Source organism: Gaeumannomyces tritici, assembly GCF_000145635.1.
Source record: "Gaeumannomyces tritici R3-111a-1 unplaced genomic scaffold supercont2.3, whole genome shotgun sequence".
NCBI lineage: Eukaryota > Fungi > Ascomycota > Sordariomycetes > Magnaporthales > Magnaporthaceae > Gaeumannomyces > Gaeumannomyces tritici.
In genome coordinates, this window is record NW_008804547.1 from 830,296 (window position 1) to 844,378 (window position 14,083).

Consider the following 14,083-nt stretch of genomic DNA (forward strand, 5'->3'; position numbering starts at 1 on the left):
GCGCGGGAGCGCGTCGCGGGGCCCGGGGCCGTGGCGCGCGACCTGGCCGAGCGGTCTGGCGGGGCGCGGACGCGCGTGCTGGACGTGGGGATAGGCGTGGGCGAGGAGGGTTCGGCAGAGAATGGCGGCGGCGGTGACGCGCCGGGCGTGCTGCAGAGGCCGGCCGAGGCGGAGCGGGCCTTCGCGTCCGCCGTGGACGGGCTCGCGAGGCTGAAGCGTGACATGCCCGCCACGGTGGCGCGCATGGAGAGGGCGCGGGCCGCGGGGACGTACGTCATTGCCGGCCCCTGAGGCTTGTCGGCCCCGCCACTTCTTTTTTGTGCTTCTTTGGCATTGGGCTTTGGATAGGTTTGCTCCGCTGGCGCATGTTGATGGTTTGGGTGGGGATTTTACGTTTGCCTGACATGATACCGAGCACAGCCTCAAATCGATGTAGGAGCAGTTATAACCAAGACTGTTCGGAAAGCTCTATACATATTTTATAAGAGGCTTGAGTCTAGGTAGGTACCTATCTATCTGTATTACTTGGATAGGGTTGACCATAGTAGTCCTTAGTCGACAGGAACACATTGGTGGTTGAGACATGAAGTCGAATAAATCAATGAGTGACAACCCCCCCTCTACCGAGTTTTCCCCCATCCACTCGACAGGCAGACACGAAATCCACCAGGCATTCTGTTCACATAGGCACCACCCACATTCGTACTTTGAACTTCACCCCCCAAAGCACCTCCGTGCAACCAGCAGCGCATTCTAGCACAAGGACAATGGAGAAGAAACGATATATCAAGAATGTTGGATAATAATCAAAAACGTCGGTCAGGGCAGAGTCCCGATCACCGTCGCCAGATGGAGGTCCGCTTCGGTTTCTAAGCCGCGGCCGGTGCCGTGCCTTCAGCAGCCGCAGCCGCAGGGGCAGCCTCGGTCGTGGCGGGGGCGGCCGGGGCGGCGGCCGGGGCGGCGGCCGGGGCGCCGCCCGCCTTCAGCTTCTCCTGGTGCTTGAGCTCCCACTTGGCGGGGCGGGCCCACTCCTTCTCGTTCCACGGGCCGGCGTCGGACAGCTCGCAGCCGCCGGGGCACTCGCAGGTGCCGCCAAGCGACTTTGGCAGGTTCTCGGCGGGCACCTGCTCGAGCAGCTCCTTCTGGTAGCCGCTGCCTAGGATGTGGATCTTCTGGACTGTGACGGGGTCCAGCCAGCCCTTGATCATGCCCCAGACGCCCGAGAAGCCCCAGGGCGCGTTGATGACGTACAGGCGCCCGAGGCGCTCCGGGTAGTAGTTTTGCGACATGTTGGACGCCGCCTTGACGTAGCCGTAGACCTGCGAGGCCTTGGAGATGCCCACGCCCTTGAGGTCCATGATGGTGCAGCACGTCTCGAGCAGGTGGCCCGACTTGCGGCTGCACGCGGGCAGCCGCGGGTCCGCCACGCGCTCGTACTCGACCGCCAGGTTCGTCAGCATGCGCTCCTGCGTCGTGATCTTGTTCATGGCCGTGATGTCGGCGTTGCCCAGCAGCTCGATGTACACTGGCCGGCCATCCTAGAGGCGCAAAAAAGCGAACAGCAACGTGTTAGCCTCCCCGCCCTGCGAGACCCCGGCCCCCAAGAGTCTTTGTGTGCTCGTGCCTTACCTTGTCGGTCTTGTGGTAGTACTGGGGGTAGAACTTGGAGATCTCGGCCCTCTCAGGGTACTCCCAGGTGGGGAGGATCTCGTCCAGTTTGGTCTCTTTACGCCACGCCTCGCAGTCGATGAACCTGTAGCCCCAAGACGGATGTTGTGATCAATACTTGTGCAATGTGTGTTACGTGGGGCCGAGGACCGGGTGGGTGGGTAGTGCCTGTTGGCGGGAACAAGAACTCACATCTTGGCGGTCAGGTTGACATCGAACTTGCGTGCACGCAGGAAACGCAGCTAGTCACACAGGAGCCACGGCACGGCATATGTCAGCATTGCAGGCAGCCACACGGCATAACGAGCGAGGACTTCATGTTCCGTACCAGGGTCAGAGTGTCGAGGCGTTCGGTGCAGCCCTGGCTCTCGAGCTGCATCCTCAGCTGCGAGACCTGGGCCTGCTGCTCGGCGGTCAGATGGCCAGGGTGGCCGTTGGCGGCGACGGGAGCAATGGTGGGGAAGTCATAGTCGTCGTGCTTGGGATTCAGCTCCAGAGGAGCGGGTGCAGTCGTGACGGCAGCCATTGTGGGCGGCGGAGATGTGTGGCTTTGGCGTTGGAGGTGAGAGGGCGGTGTCCGACAGGTCGGAGTTGGCTGGGAGCAAACAAATTCGAACAGGAGGTGGCTGCTGTTTTTTGCTGGGTCGATGGGCCGTAACAGTAAGCAAAAAAAGCCTACCTAGATAGGCAGGCCAAAAAATAAATAAAAAAATAGGCGGTCTAGTTTCACGGGACGCAGCAAGACTAGCAGCTGCAACAAAAAGCAGCGCAGCACGAGTCGGCTCGGGAATGGACACAATGGACTTGGGCAGAGGACTGGGAATGAATGAATTCGTCAGCAGGAGGAGAGAGAGCTCTCACCTAAGACTTGAAGGGTGTTGGTCAACTTTAGCTTACACGGGCCAAAGAAGCTTCATCAGACGGAGCTCGCAATCACGGGGCTACCTTGTGTGCTGTGCAGTCGGCTGTAGGGAGCGATTCAGGAGGTGCACTAGAGCTAGATTTTCGTCATAGAGGGGTTTTGGCCGGCTCTGTTGTTCGTCTGGATTTCGCTCCAACGGGTCTATTGTTGAGTCGAGCGGTAAGCTCTCCAACACAGCCCCTCCTCGCTCTTGGCTCCTCCCATGTGCGATTCCGCTGTCTTACGTAACCCCTGTCCCCAGCTGTTCCCCGCCCCTATTTGACGCCATCGCCAAGGCCACCTACAGCCCGGTGTCAGCCATCAGAGGGTGACCACCATCTACCATCAATAGAGTCCTAGCCGGATAGGTACTAGTCTGCACAGCCATCGTATATATGCGCAAATACGACATTTCGTGCTCATCCGCAATCTTTATTCATCCTGTTCAGTTCATTTGACCTCTCCATCCCGATGAGTCGTGCCTCAGCTGCTTTGACCCTCCTAGACAGCGGTTCTTGGAACTAGATATTAGCTGCCCCGTGGACATGGAGCTAGACACCGCCACAAACTCAGCCAAAGGAGCACGTCGACCATGGCATGCCTTTGTGCTTTTGCTCAGCTCAAGCTCAGACACTCGTATGTAGTGCCACAACTTTCCCGCTCGAGCGAGGGCACGTTCCTACCGCCGGGTCTCGGCAACACAGTAAAAAGCCCCCACGTCGACGCCTTGCCTCAACCATCATCCTCAACACTTGCCTTTTTGGGTACCGTCTTTTCCTTCTCGGAACTCATGGCTTTCTCCTCCTCGGCCTTCTCTTTGCGCTTCTGTACAACATCCCAGTTGTACACTCTTGCTATGGCAACCTCCATGGTCTGATACCAATGGTTGAGCGCCCAAAACAGTCAGCCTCGGGACATGGGTCAGGCGGAGGAAGGGACACATAAGCCACACACCGTAATCTGTTCCCTCAAGAACTCTAGATCCTCCTCGCAGTTTGACAGGCTTTGCTTCGCCGCCTTCTCCTTGGACACCAGAAGCTCCTCCGCCTCCGCTATCGGATACGACAGCATAACGTTGGCCTATAGCCAGAGGGAAGAAGACGTGTAGATCCAGGATATTGTCAGCAACCTGGGCATAAGAGAGCGCCTGGTCCAAGGCAAGGGGGAGATAAAACATGCCCCCAGCCACAGGAAAACCTCGTCCGTCGGTGGGATCTCGGCTTTTGTGTATAGAGTGTCGTTGAGCTCGAACGTCGTCTCGATCGGGTCGTCGCCCTCCTTGCGCAGCTTCAGGAACCGCACCGTCTCCAGCGTCTTTTCGATGTCGGGCAGCTTGCCCCTGAGCCCGGCCACCCGCCGCTGTAGGTTGAGCTCCATGAATTGGTACTTGCTGCAAGCGGGACAGGGATGAGTGCGCGTCAGTCCATCTTTGTCTCCCGTCATTCGTCCGCCGCCCGTGTTTCCCCGGTCCGCCGCCCGATTTGTTCGGCACCAGCCTCGCTAGACCTCCGGCAAACGTCGCATCTTCGGCGCGCGCGACACGAGCGCGCAGCGAGGGAGAGAGAGAGAGAGAGAGAGAGAGAGAGAGGGTCGGGTATGGCTCACGAGATCATCTCCTGGAAGCGCTGGAGGGTGGCCTCGACGTCGGCTCGGCTCGCGACGTAGTCCTCGACATTGTCGACAAACGGCGCCTTTGGTATCCCGCGCGGGTTCGACGGCGTCGCTTCGGCCCTGGGTGGGAGATACGGATGAGGAGGAGTTCGTTTTCAGTTGTCGCTCGTGCGAGCCAGACGGGGCGCAAAGCCGGTATCGAACCATGGGCCTCGCACACGCAGGTCGGGTTCGCTAACGCGCTACCCTGATTGGACTTGGGTCGGACTCACCCTGCCGTCGCCACCATTTCCTTTTCTTTCCCTGACATTGCCGCTGCTCGAGCTAGCCTTGTCACATTGAAGCCCTTTCTTTTCTTCCCCGCTCCGACCGTCTGAAGGCAGGACACAGGCTCCGAGGTGTGGTTCTGGCGCCTTTATCCAAGGGTCGAAACGTCGGAAAATATCAACAGCAACGGGTCCACTTCGCCGCTCTCCTGCCACTCACGGTCCGCAGTCGCTCGTGCTGGTGTCGTGGTCTAGGTAACCTGGAGCTGTCGACCAAGGCTGGCTGGAGGCCAGTGCCTGCGGCTCGATGGCGGGGTACCTGGCTGCTCAATTGCTAGCTAGCGCGAGCCGTGGGGTAGCTCGGGTTGGGTTTCAGTGGCACCACTGTCGTTGAGGCTGAGCTGAGCCCATACCGAGAAGTTTCTAACATTGATGACGACGCAACGAAATTCGGTCATAATTTTATGGTAGCAAAATTGGCGGTCTCGAAGTCGAGCCAAGGAGTCAAATAGCACAAGTGATCATGCTCCCTCCAAACGCCCGAAGTGCCCGTTTCCCTCATCCTTCTTTTCTCAGTAAAAATAAATTGCCCAGAACAGTATCAAAGCACCATGGTATCTATTTATCCCCTGGAAACGGGATACAAGTCTTGAACGCTAAATAACAATGAGTTGATAGGAAATATATGGGTGATAAATGATGGGAATAAATCTTGAAATCCAAGTCGCTCAGCGGCAGATGGCTTGGGGTAACACCAAGAAGCGCTCCCGGGCTGAGGATATGATTGGAGCGACCCAAAAATACAAATCATTCTTCCATGCTGCTGTCGTAACCGCTCTCGGCGCCTCCTGCCGTCGCAACTGAGCTCTGAGTCCTGGCATCGCCTGTTGCCTTGCGAGAGTCGCTCGTCAAACTTGACCGTCTCGCCGCAGGTTTACCCAAGTGCACGTCACCATGGCCTTTGGATGGCCTTCGTTTCCGCGACGAGACGCCAACCTTGTGACTGTCGATATACATGCCGTCGCCCGGGTTCTCAGAGTCTTCGCCCTCCTCGTCGCTGGGGGAAATTTCACCACCATCTGGATATGCTAGATTAGAATCTGCGCGCATGAGGTCAGGCCTCTCAGATGGAAGGAATAATAGCCCACTTGGAAGGGCATCCGGCTCCTCAGAGTCCAGAAGCTCGCTCTCTGATTCGACTTCCGCATTGTCTGAGGAGCACGTGCTGAACGGCGGCATGAACATGGCTGGTGGTGGCAACGGAGCAGGGTCCAGCATCTTCACCTGCGTCGACGTGTATTCGATGTACTTGGCGGGCTCGAGACAGCGGTTCGGCGTCATGGGCCCTGGTGATGCGGCCTTCAGCAATTTGAACCGGTCCAGTATAGTCGCCGTCGTGCTGTCGGATCGCTCTCGGAAGGCATGCGGCCGCGCCTCGTGTCGTTGTGAATCCAGGTCATGATGGCGGCGGGTGAGAACCACGACAAGAAAGTGGTCATCCGGCTGCACGCCGCCGAGGCCGCAGGCTTCCATTTCAAGTGGCGCCGCCTCCAATTCGGCTTTGATTGACGAAGCATGCCATACGAAATCGTCCTCAGACCCATCGCTGCTGAGATGGTCCTGTGAAAAGGCTTGATCCTCCACTTCCTCGGTGAGCTTGGTGTAGGCCTGGGTGTTGCTCAGGGGGCGATATGGAAGCGATGACCCTGACAATGTCCGGAACACCCTGGGGGCGGTCTCGGGCGAGTTCGTCTCCCTGTTTGTCGAAGTCATGTACGTCGTGGGTGAAATATCGCCGGGATCTCCAGAGAGGTCGGTACAGAAGGGCATACCGCTGTAGTAAACGATGGCACCGTCGACCCGACGCTTCTTGCGCGGCGATGACCCCGAACCGCTGTAGTCCCATTTTGAAGTGTTTCCAAAATTGCTGTCCTCGGGGCCTGATGCCTGCGAGCTTGACATCTCCCCAGATGTCTCAAACGACGACTGCTGGACGAACAGGGGCTTGTAGTGTACGCTCGCGGACGACCTGGCAGCCTTGTTGGACGTCGGTCCAGATCCATTGTCGCCCACAGCCAGGAATTTCCGCTTTTGGCCGTGGAGGCCTGCACTTTTGTCGGAGCTGTCATCTCCGTCCGACGATCTGTCTCTCGAGGATGTGTTGCCGCTGTCGCTGCTAAATCTCGTCCCGTCTGTCCCGCCACGCCACCTGATCTTGTGGCCGTCGGGTGACAGTTGGAATTTCGTGCTCTTCTCGGAAACAGCGGCCCGGATGAAAGCGGGGGTGACGTTGATGATGTGCAGCTGAGCCAGGTTACATAGAAGGTTCATGTATACCCAGCCGTCGGCGTCCGCGGAGACGTTCTTCATGCTGGTCTTGGTTCCAGCATCAAGTTGGGGCGGCACCATGCCCAGATGCCGGATGTAGTTTATGTTCTCCGACGGCACCTGGACGCGATCGGGATCAAGATCGAGAGGCCTGGTTGGCCGTTGTTCGGATGCTGTGCTTGGCCCCTGGGGCGAGTCTCTGCTGCCGTTCCCACTCCCGCCTCCACTTGCTCCATGGCCACCCCCGCTCCCGCTTCCTGCGTCGCCGTTCGAGTTGGAGGATCCAATCTCGCGGGACGATTTCTTGCGGACCTGTATCAGCGCCTCGCGAACCATGTCGGAAGTCCTCCCGGCGTCGAGCGCCGGCTCATGCTGTCGCCCCGCCCTGTCCGAAACGCCAATGGCCGGGCCGTTCATCTCCCCAGTAAAGAGTTGCTCGAGGCGCCTGACCACTAGTTTTTGCTTGTCCTTTTCCGTCATGGATAGGTACCGTGGGTAAAGACCCTCGGGTATGTCCTCGAGGTAGCTTTGTACCTTCTGCGCATTGGATCGTTGCGATGCATTGGGTCTCTGCGCCAAGGACGCAGACGTGTGCGAGTTTTGAACCGTGCTAGGCCCTGTTGACATGGAGGCATACGCAGAGTCGACCGGACGAGAGTTTGATGAAGAGGACGAGGCATGCTTCGAAGTAGTGCCCCCAGAAGATTTGTTGAAACGGCTTCCAGACTTGGTTTTCTTGTGACGCGTCGAGGTCTCGGTCGAGCCCTCAAGCGTGGAAGCGAAGTCTCGAAGCGTGGCCTCGAGCTCCCTCTTCTTCTTGCTCGACAGACCGTGCATTTTGATCTCAAAAAGCCTGTCCTTCCTCATGAGGTCCGTACCGAATTGTTTGTAGCGCTTGAGCTCATCCTTCAACCGTTTGTTTTCGATAGTCAAATCGTCGATGACGCTCCGAAACTCGTCTACGCTGCTGCTTTGGGTGACTGTAGGCCGCAAGGAAGGCACGCCGGCGTTGTCGGGGAAGGCGGCCCGAGGAGGCATGCCGCCATCAAAGTAGTCATCCCGAAGAGAGGCTGGCCGTTTCTGATAGTATGGCGAGTCCACTTGAGCAAGTAGATGGATCGTCAGCGCAATGCGTTCACGGGGGATTACTTTATGCTAATGGTTGGTCGCGAGGGTCTCGAGTCCAGGCCATACAAACCTTCCATCGAGTTCATGTCTATGGCCGGGTTCTTATTTGACTGGTCGAACCAAACCCGAGGGTCGCTCTGGCTGGTTTTGTGGCTTTCGTCGGACGAGTTTCGCCGAAGGAACACGGACGACCCGGTGTCGCCATCGTCGTCGCCATCGTTCTGAGCGAGCGCCGGCTTCCTGGGCGGGCTCAGGCGCGTACTGGGGGATCTGCGCGGGAGACGATGGCCCTGGGGCGAGAGCTTTGCTGCTTGCGACTGCGAATCGTTGCCCATCCTGCAGGCGTGGTCGCATTCAATACTTCTGGATTTCCCCAATGGGGTTCATGCGACGGGCGTCTCGTCGTGCGGGGGCACTCGGAACTCGGTCCACTGTTTTTTTCCTTCTTCTCCCATCTGGATCGCAAAATCTGGTCAGTGATTTTGGGCGACAATGGCGGTTTCCGAAGCGCAGAGTTGATTGAGGCAGAGGAGGATGGGTGTCTTGGCGGACAGAGTGACGGGAGGTGGGGGGTTCACATGTGTTGATAACAAAATGCAACAGATCGAACGATGCGGCATCCTGCACCAGAAGAATGGTACAGGAGGGGAGAGCGCAGGAGGCAAGGTAGTCGAACTGGGCCAAGGGCCTCGGCCTCCCCGCCGGAACCCGCTCCGACCAAGGGCAAAACAGCTAGAACAAGACGAACGACAGAAAAACGATCAACACACAAATTCGACCGAGATTGCCCTTACGGGTCGCAGCGGCGCCTAGTGGAAAGACGCTGTTTTGCTGGGCGATGGCTCGTGGTTGTGGTGCTGGATGCTACTCTAATGGGCGGGCTGGTGATGTTGGGCTGGACTGGGCTTCGCGCGTGGGAAGCTTCCGGCCGTGAGTTTCGGCGTGGGCATGGACCGTGATATCTCCCAAAATGGAGGGTTCAGCAGGAGCCAGCACAATCGTTTTTGATTCCAGGCATCGAACGAGGCGTGCGACAGCACAGTACAACGCCTGGCGTGGCGTTTTTGCCGCTCGCCGGGGGCGCTGGGCCAGGAGGGGGGTGCGCCGGCAGGGTGCACTTTGTTTTGTGGTTGGTGCTCGATGGCCTTCGATCCCTTCACGATTTTCAGATTCCGCGCTCAACTCTCGATTGTGCTGAGGTGGGTCCTCGTCAGAATCAGGAAGTGCTGTCTTGTTATTGGAGGGTTCAATGTCGCAGGCCCCACTACGTGCCTGGGCTGTGTGCGCAGCCGGCGCGCCTCGACCGTTAAGCCCACGAGTGCTAAAAGTCAAACGGGAAGATTCATGTATGTACTGCAATTTTTTTGTGGTTTCATTTTCTATCTGGTATCCTAACATCTATAGCTGCTAACACCAACCGCTATCCTTCCGTCTCCGAGCCTCCTACCACACCAACCTCAATCACAGACTGTGGTTACACCCAATTCAGAATACAGCAGGCCCCACAGTGTGTTCTATTCGCTGGATCTGCTCCGACGGGGGTGGGGTATGAATGAAAAGGGGTGAATTGAGCCGGGGATCTCGATCCCACGACTAAGGTAATTGGCTGGACTGTGATCATCCGGCCCTAGGTGGACTGCTATCTGCCATATGAGTGGGGATCTCGGTCCGTGCCCCCTCCCCGACCATCAGAGTTTTTGGCCGCCATCGACGGTATCGCCGCCTTCAAAAGACCCAGGCTGGACGCCTGGGCCAGCTCAGTTCCCGCCGCGCCCATGCAAATCAGACGCACCGTCACACCCCCAAGTTTGGGCCGTCCACCCATCAGCCAAAGCCCAGGAAGGCATCTTTCCAGCATTCAAATCAGCCGACAGTTCCGCCCGCCGTCCGCCGCCTTGTCGCCAGCTTATCACATCGAGATCTCGCCATGTCCAAAATTTGTCGGCAGCGAACAAAACAATACGGCTGAGGTTGTCACCACTTCCGGCCTGGCAGCCATTTCGCTCGAGTCAGGCCATCGGCGTCGACAACGGCCTAGGAATGACGTAATTTGCTGGAGAAGCCGGGCGCAGCCAGGGCACCCATGTGGGTCAGCGATGCAGAGACGACCCCTGAAATGCGACAGCTCTGGCTGAAGGAAGCCACCGCCGCCAACCAACAGCGGGCCTTTGCACGCTGTTCCTTGTTGGTGTGCAAAAAAAAAAAAAAAAAAAAAAGACGTGCCTCGGCGGCCTCCTGAGAAGTGCGAGAAAATAAGGGTCCCGCACCCCGAGCAGGGCGCGGCTAAGGGGGACCCCTATGACGCAATTTTCTGGCGACATGCGGTGGCCCCTCTGTTGCACATGCTGGGGACAAGCCCGACTCAAAACAGCGCGGGAGAACAGGTCCATCAGACGGAATCTAATGTAATTTGCAGAGACAGGCCTCGTGATTCGTAAAGGCTAAGCTTCTGGTAGCTTCTGGCGAGTCTGCCTCGTCCCACTCTAGAATTCCTACCACCCTCTCCTCCAGCCCGTCAGACTCCCACGATGTCCCCACGAGTCGGGCGCTCTGCATCCGTTTATGGTTTGAGTCTCGAGCGGGTCACTGACAGCAGTTTGCGAGACCCTCCTTCGTGTCACCTCACACTGCCCGCTTTGGGGTGGGGAAGGTACCTTTCATCGGATCGATCGAGAATCCATCGACGGACCGCTGACGTTGCCCGATTCTCTCTGGTATTCGGAGTCCGATATCAGCACCCTGAAGCATCTGACTGGGTATGACTGGATGAGTCGTGTACTCAGGACGGAAGCAACCGCTGCTAGTAACCAGGAGCCCTAGGCCAAATTACACACTGCTTTATCTGCATATGAACAGCACATACGGAGCCATGCCAGGTCCACCCGGGCGCATTTTTGTCGAGCTAAAATGTTTTTTTTTTATCTGTCTAGAGCCCCTGCTTTGCTGAATGATGCCGCCATGGCAAGCCACAGTATCACAGACTTAGTGCCTACGTGCAATCAGATGGTGAGCGAAGACGCTGCCCAAGCCTCCCCCTGTCAAGTACCGCACTCCCACCATCTCCATCGGCCTCTGATGCCCATTGCATATCTCGCTCGCTACCAAAAATTCTTTGTAATAGCAGTCCTGGGCACATTGATATTGCGGCACGGCGGCCGGCTCTAGGTTGTATTTGATCTCGTCTGACTTTATCTATGCGCATTGACATCGTTCCATCATTCCATTTTGACTTCTCAAAGATGAGATGTCTAAGCCTTCACCAGTAGGCTCTTTCCAGTCATCTCCTCAGGCTGCGGCAGTCCCATGGCGGCCAGGACGGTCGGGGCGACATCACCGAGTACGCCGTCAGCTGTCTTGAGGCTCCAACCCTCAGGTGCGTTTGCCATGATGAAGGGCACCTTGTTGGTAGTGTGTGAGGTCTTGGGCTTCCCATCAGGGAACTTCATCTCCTCGGCATTGCCATGGTCCGCCGTGATGAAGAGAATGTAGTTCTCCTTCTTGCAGGCCCCATAGATCTTGCCAATGGCCTTGTCCGTCGCAGCGCACCCCACAATTGCCGCTTCGTACACGCCCGTGTGGCCCACCATGTCTGGCGGCGCAAAGTTGTTCATGACGAACGGGAACTTCTGCTCTCCCAGGCGCTTGGCCACCTGGTCCGCGACGCCGTCGGCCGACATCTCAGGGGCCTCGTCGTACGTGGCAACGCTCTTGTTGGAGGGAACGAGGTCCTGGTTCTCGTCACGCGTCTCAAGCTCGAACGCCTTCTCGACGCCACCGTTGAAGAAGAAGGTAACGTGCGCGTACTTCTCCGTCTCGGCCACATGAACCTGCTCCACCTTCTGCTTTCCCAGCCATTCGGCAAGGACGTTGCCCATGTGCTGCGGCCGGAAAGCGATCTCGAACGGGTAATCAAGCTTGTACTGGGTCATGGTGACGAGCTTGATCTTGGGATACTTGAAGTCGGGGCGGGGTGACCTGTCGACGTCTCCTAGTAGTTGCGTGATCTGGCGGACTCGGTCGGATCGGTAGTTGAAGAAGAAGACAATGTCGTCATCTGGCCCTTTAGTTAGCAACCTGAGGCCACCCATCACAACAGGCCAATCCAAAAACACCAGCATAGGAGCTGGATCTCCTTACCCTTGATCCGGCGCTCGTCGCCACCGACCACGATAGGCTTCAGGAACTCGTCGTTCTCGCCCTTCTCGTACCGCTCCTTGACGGCCTTGACGGGGTCATCGGCCGTTTCACCCTCGCCAAGGATCATGCCCTTCATGGCAAGCTCGACGCGCTCCCATCTCTTATCCCTGTCCATGGCGTAATACCTGCCCACGACAGTCGCGATTTCTCCAACACCAATCTCTTTGGCTTTCTCCAGGAGCTCCTCCATGTAGCCGAGGCCAGACTTGGGGTCCGTGTCGCGGCCGTCACCAAAGAAGTGGATGAAGACCTTGGGGATGCCAGTCTCCTTGGCGGCCTTCAGGAGGGAGTACAGGTGCTCCTGCTTCGAGTGCTTTGGGGCCGTCAGCCATCCTGTTTGAGTTCAAAAACGTAGGCTCTACCCGGTGATGGGGACTTACCACGCCACCATGGGACACGAGACCGCACAAGTGGAGTCTGCCGTTGCCGTCCTTGGCCGCATCAAGCGTCTTCTTGATGACGTTGTTCTTGCTGAACTCGCCCGTCTTGATGGACTGATCGATGCGGACGACGTCCTGCCAGACGACACGGCCGGCGCCAATATTGAGATGGCCAACCTCAGAGTTTCCCATCAAGCCCTCGGGGAGACCGACCGCAAGCGAGGAGGCCTCGAGTTCGGTATAGCCCGTTTTGCTCTGCGCAAAGGCGTCCATGACAGGGGTCTCGGCAGCCGTGATGGCATCGCCATCCTTGGGCGAGTCCTCGGACGGGACTCCCCAACCGTCAATCACGACTGTACGTGCGCAACAGCATGAAGATTAGCCAGCCGATCTCGAGGTAGAAGAGCATGTATGCCAGGACGAGGAGATAGTCGATTTTGCGGCGGCGTGGAGCGCGGGTGAGAGCGCTGGGTGTCGTAGGGGTTTCCATCGTGATGTCGACCAACTAGCGCCGGAGCTGGCGCCAGTGCTGTTGATAGCCCTATCGACAGCGTTGCTGAGGGTGATCGTGGCGGTGTGATGCCGTCGTGGTCTTCCCCTCTCGTCCCCCTGTCTCATTTCCTGGGGGTAGAGTTGGCGCAAGAGGGGGGCAGTGGAAAGGGAAGCGAACGTACTCAAACAAGCATTGTGCTCCACTTTCGACATGCTGGGAGCGTGGACGGTGAAATCAAAGTTACTAAAGACGCAGAAGCGAACGAAGTGGGCAAAAGTGAAGAGAGCGTCTAGTATTGTCTCTATGTGTGACTTCTCGGTCTGTCTATGTGAAGGAACTGGAAGGGAAGAGAAGAGAATTAGGAAAGGAATTACAGCGACATGAAGTCATGCACTCTGGGACCTCCAGCCCACCTTCCGTCACTGAGAGATTTTGGAGGTGGGGGTCATTTTTTGAGCAACAAAATGCGGGAGAAACATCCCAGCTGTTGAGGAGACAGTGCAAATGTGTTGGACTGTCAGGTAATACTGTCCAGCGTTGGAATGATATGCGCGGCGGAGTGAGGAGCTCCCACATAGTGCTAACAACAGCAAAGGCACAGTGCTATCAAAGCCAACGCCGCAACGCAACTGCACGCGGGAATTACCTGCAGAGCGAGCTCTCTCCACCAAAAAAGCCAACACGCGGAGCTTCCCCAACATCAATTGACTCCCACCCTCCAACCAGTCGGCTTCGAGCTTTCGCGCAGGTGCGCCACGCCCGTCAAGAGCTGTGCGCACCGCCCAAAAGCGCACCCAGGCAAACAAACGAACAAAAAAAAAAAGAAGACACAGGAGAGAGAAGAGGCGAGCAGGACGTGGCCGAAAATGCCGAAATCCCAGCCGCCGCCGCCGCCGCAGCACCCCCTCGCCCTCCCGCCGCACCTCAGCCCGGACGCCCTCGACGCCATCACCGAGCTCGCCGCCATCCTCACGCGCCTGCGCCCGCCCCAGTCGGCCGCGGCGCTGGGTGCGCCGCCGCCCTCCCTATTAGCCACGGGCACCACCCCCGCCGCCAACGCCGTCACGGGCACGACGCCCCTCCCCACCGCGGCGACCCCGGCGGCGGGCGG

At 57.9% G+C, this 14,083-nt stretch overlaps 5 protein-coding genes across 6 annotated transcripts in view; 1 reads left to right on the forward strand and 4 right to left on the reverse strand.

The window, feature by feature from the left end:
• The window catches only part of GGTG_05363 (hypothetical protein), a gene marked incomplete at both ends in the record, with an annotated part of 1,071 nt that extends 780 nt beyond the window's left edge, over nt 1-291 (forward strand). Inside the window, one exon of the mRNA XM_009223164.1 lies at nt 10-291. Within this exon, the coding sequence (XP_009221428.1) occupies nt 10-291 (282 nt within the window). The remainder of the gene's footprint in view (nt 1-9) is intronic.
• Nucleotides 292-437: 146 nt separating this feature from the next.
• Nucleotides 438-3,061, reverse strand: GGTG_05364 (the record flags this gene model as incomplete). 2 transcript variants are annotated; one of them, XM_009223165.1, is made up of 5 exons in its annotated part: nt 2,530-3,061; nt 1,997-2,307; nt 1,861-1,910; nt 1,630-1,753; nt 438-1,538 (listed from the first exon to the last, which is right to left on the reverse strand). In XM_009223165.1, exons 2-5 carry the CDS (start codon nt 2,192-2,194, stop codon nt 870-872), a joined length of 1,041 nt encoding a protein of 346 aa, XP_009221429.1. In that variant the 5' UTR covers nt 2,195-2,307; nt 2,530-3,061. The 2 variants fall into 2 exon arrangements, with proteins under 2 accessions (XP_009221429.1, XP_009221430.1); XM_009223166.1 differs by having other exon boundaries at nt 870-1,538; nt 1,997-2,484; nt 2,566-3,061.
• A 240-nt stretch (nt 3,062-3,301) lies between these two features.
• On the reverse strand, nt 3,302-4,490 carry GGTG_05365 (prefoldin subunit 3; the record flags this gene model as incomplete). The annotated part of the gene is made up of 5 exons (XM_009223167.1): nt 3,302-3,442; nt 3,524-3,649; nt 3,749-3,959; nt 4,175-4,300; nt 4,453-4,490. The coding sequence occupies 5 exons, from the start codon at nt 4,488-4,490 to the stop codon at nt 3,302-3,304; spliced, it is 642 nt and encodes a 213-aa protein (XP_009221431.1).
• A 763-nt stretch (nt 4,491-5,253) lies between these two features.
• Nucleotides 5,254-8,237, reverse strand: GGTG_05366 (hypothetical protein; the record flags this gene model as incomplete). The annotated part of the gene is made up of 2 exons (XM_009223168.1): nt 5,254-7,874; nt 7,973-8,237. The coding sequence occupies 2 exons, from the start codon at nt 8,235-8,237 to the stop codon at nt 5,254-5,256; spliced, it is 2,886 nt and encodes a 961-aa protein (XP_009221432.1).
• Nucleotides 8,238-11,067: 2,830 nt separating this feature from the next.
• On the reverse strand, nt 11,068-13,413 carry GGTG_05367 (2,3-bisphosphoglycerate-independent phosphoglycerate mutase). The gene is made up of 4 exons (XM_009223169.1): nt 13,154-13,413; nt 12,480-12,832; nt 12,040-12,412; nt 11,068-11,956 (listed from the first exon to the last, which is right to left on the reverse strand). Exons 1-4 carry the CDS (start codon nt 13,182-13,184, stop codon nt 11,151-11,153), a joined length of 1,563 nt encoding a protein of 520 aa, XP_009221433.1. The 5' UTR covers nt 13,185-13,413; the 3' UTR covers nt 11,068-11,150.
• Nucleotides 13,414-14,083: the final 670 nt, after the last annotated feature.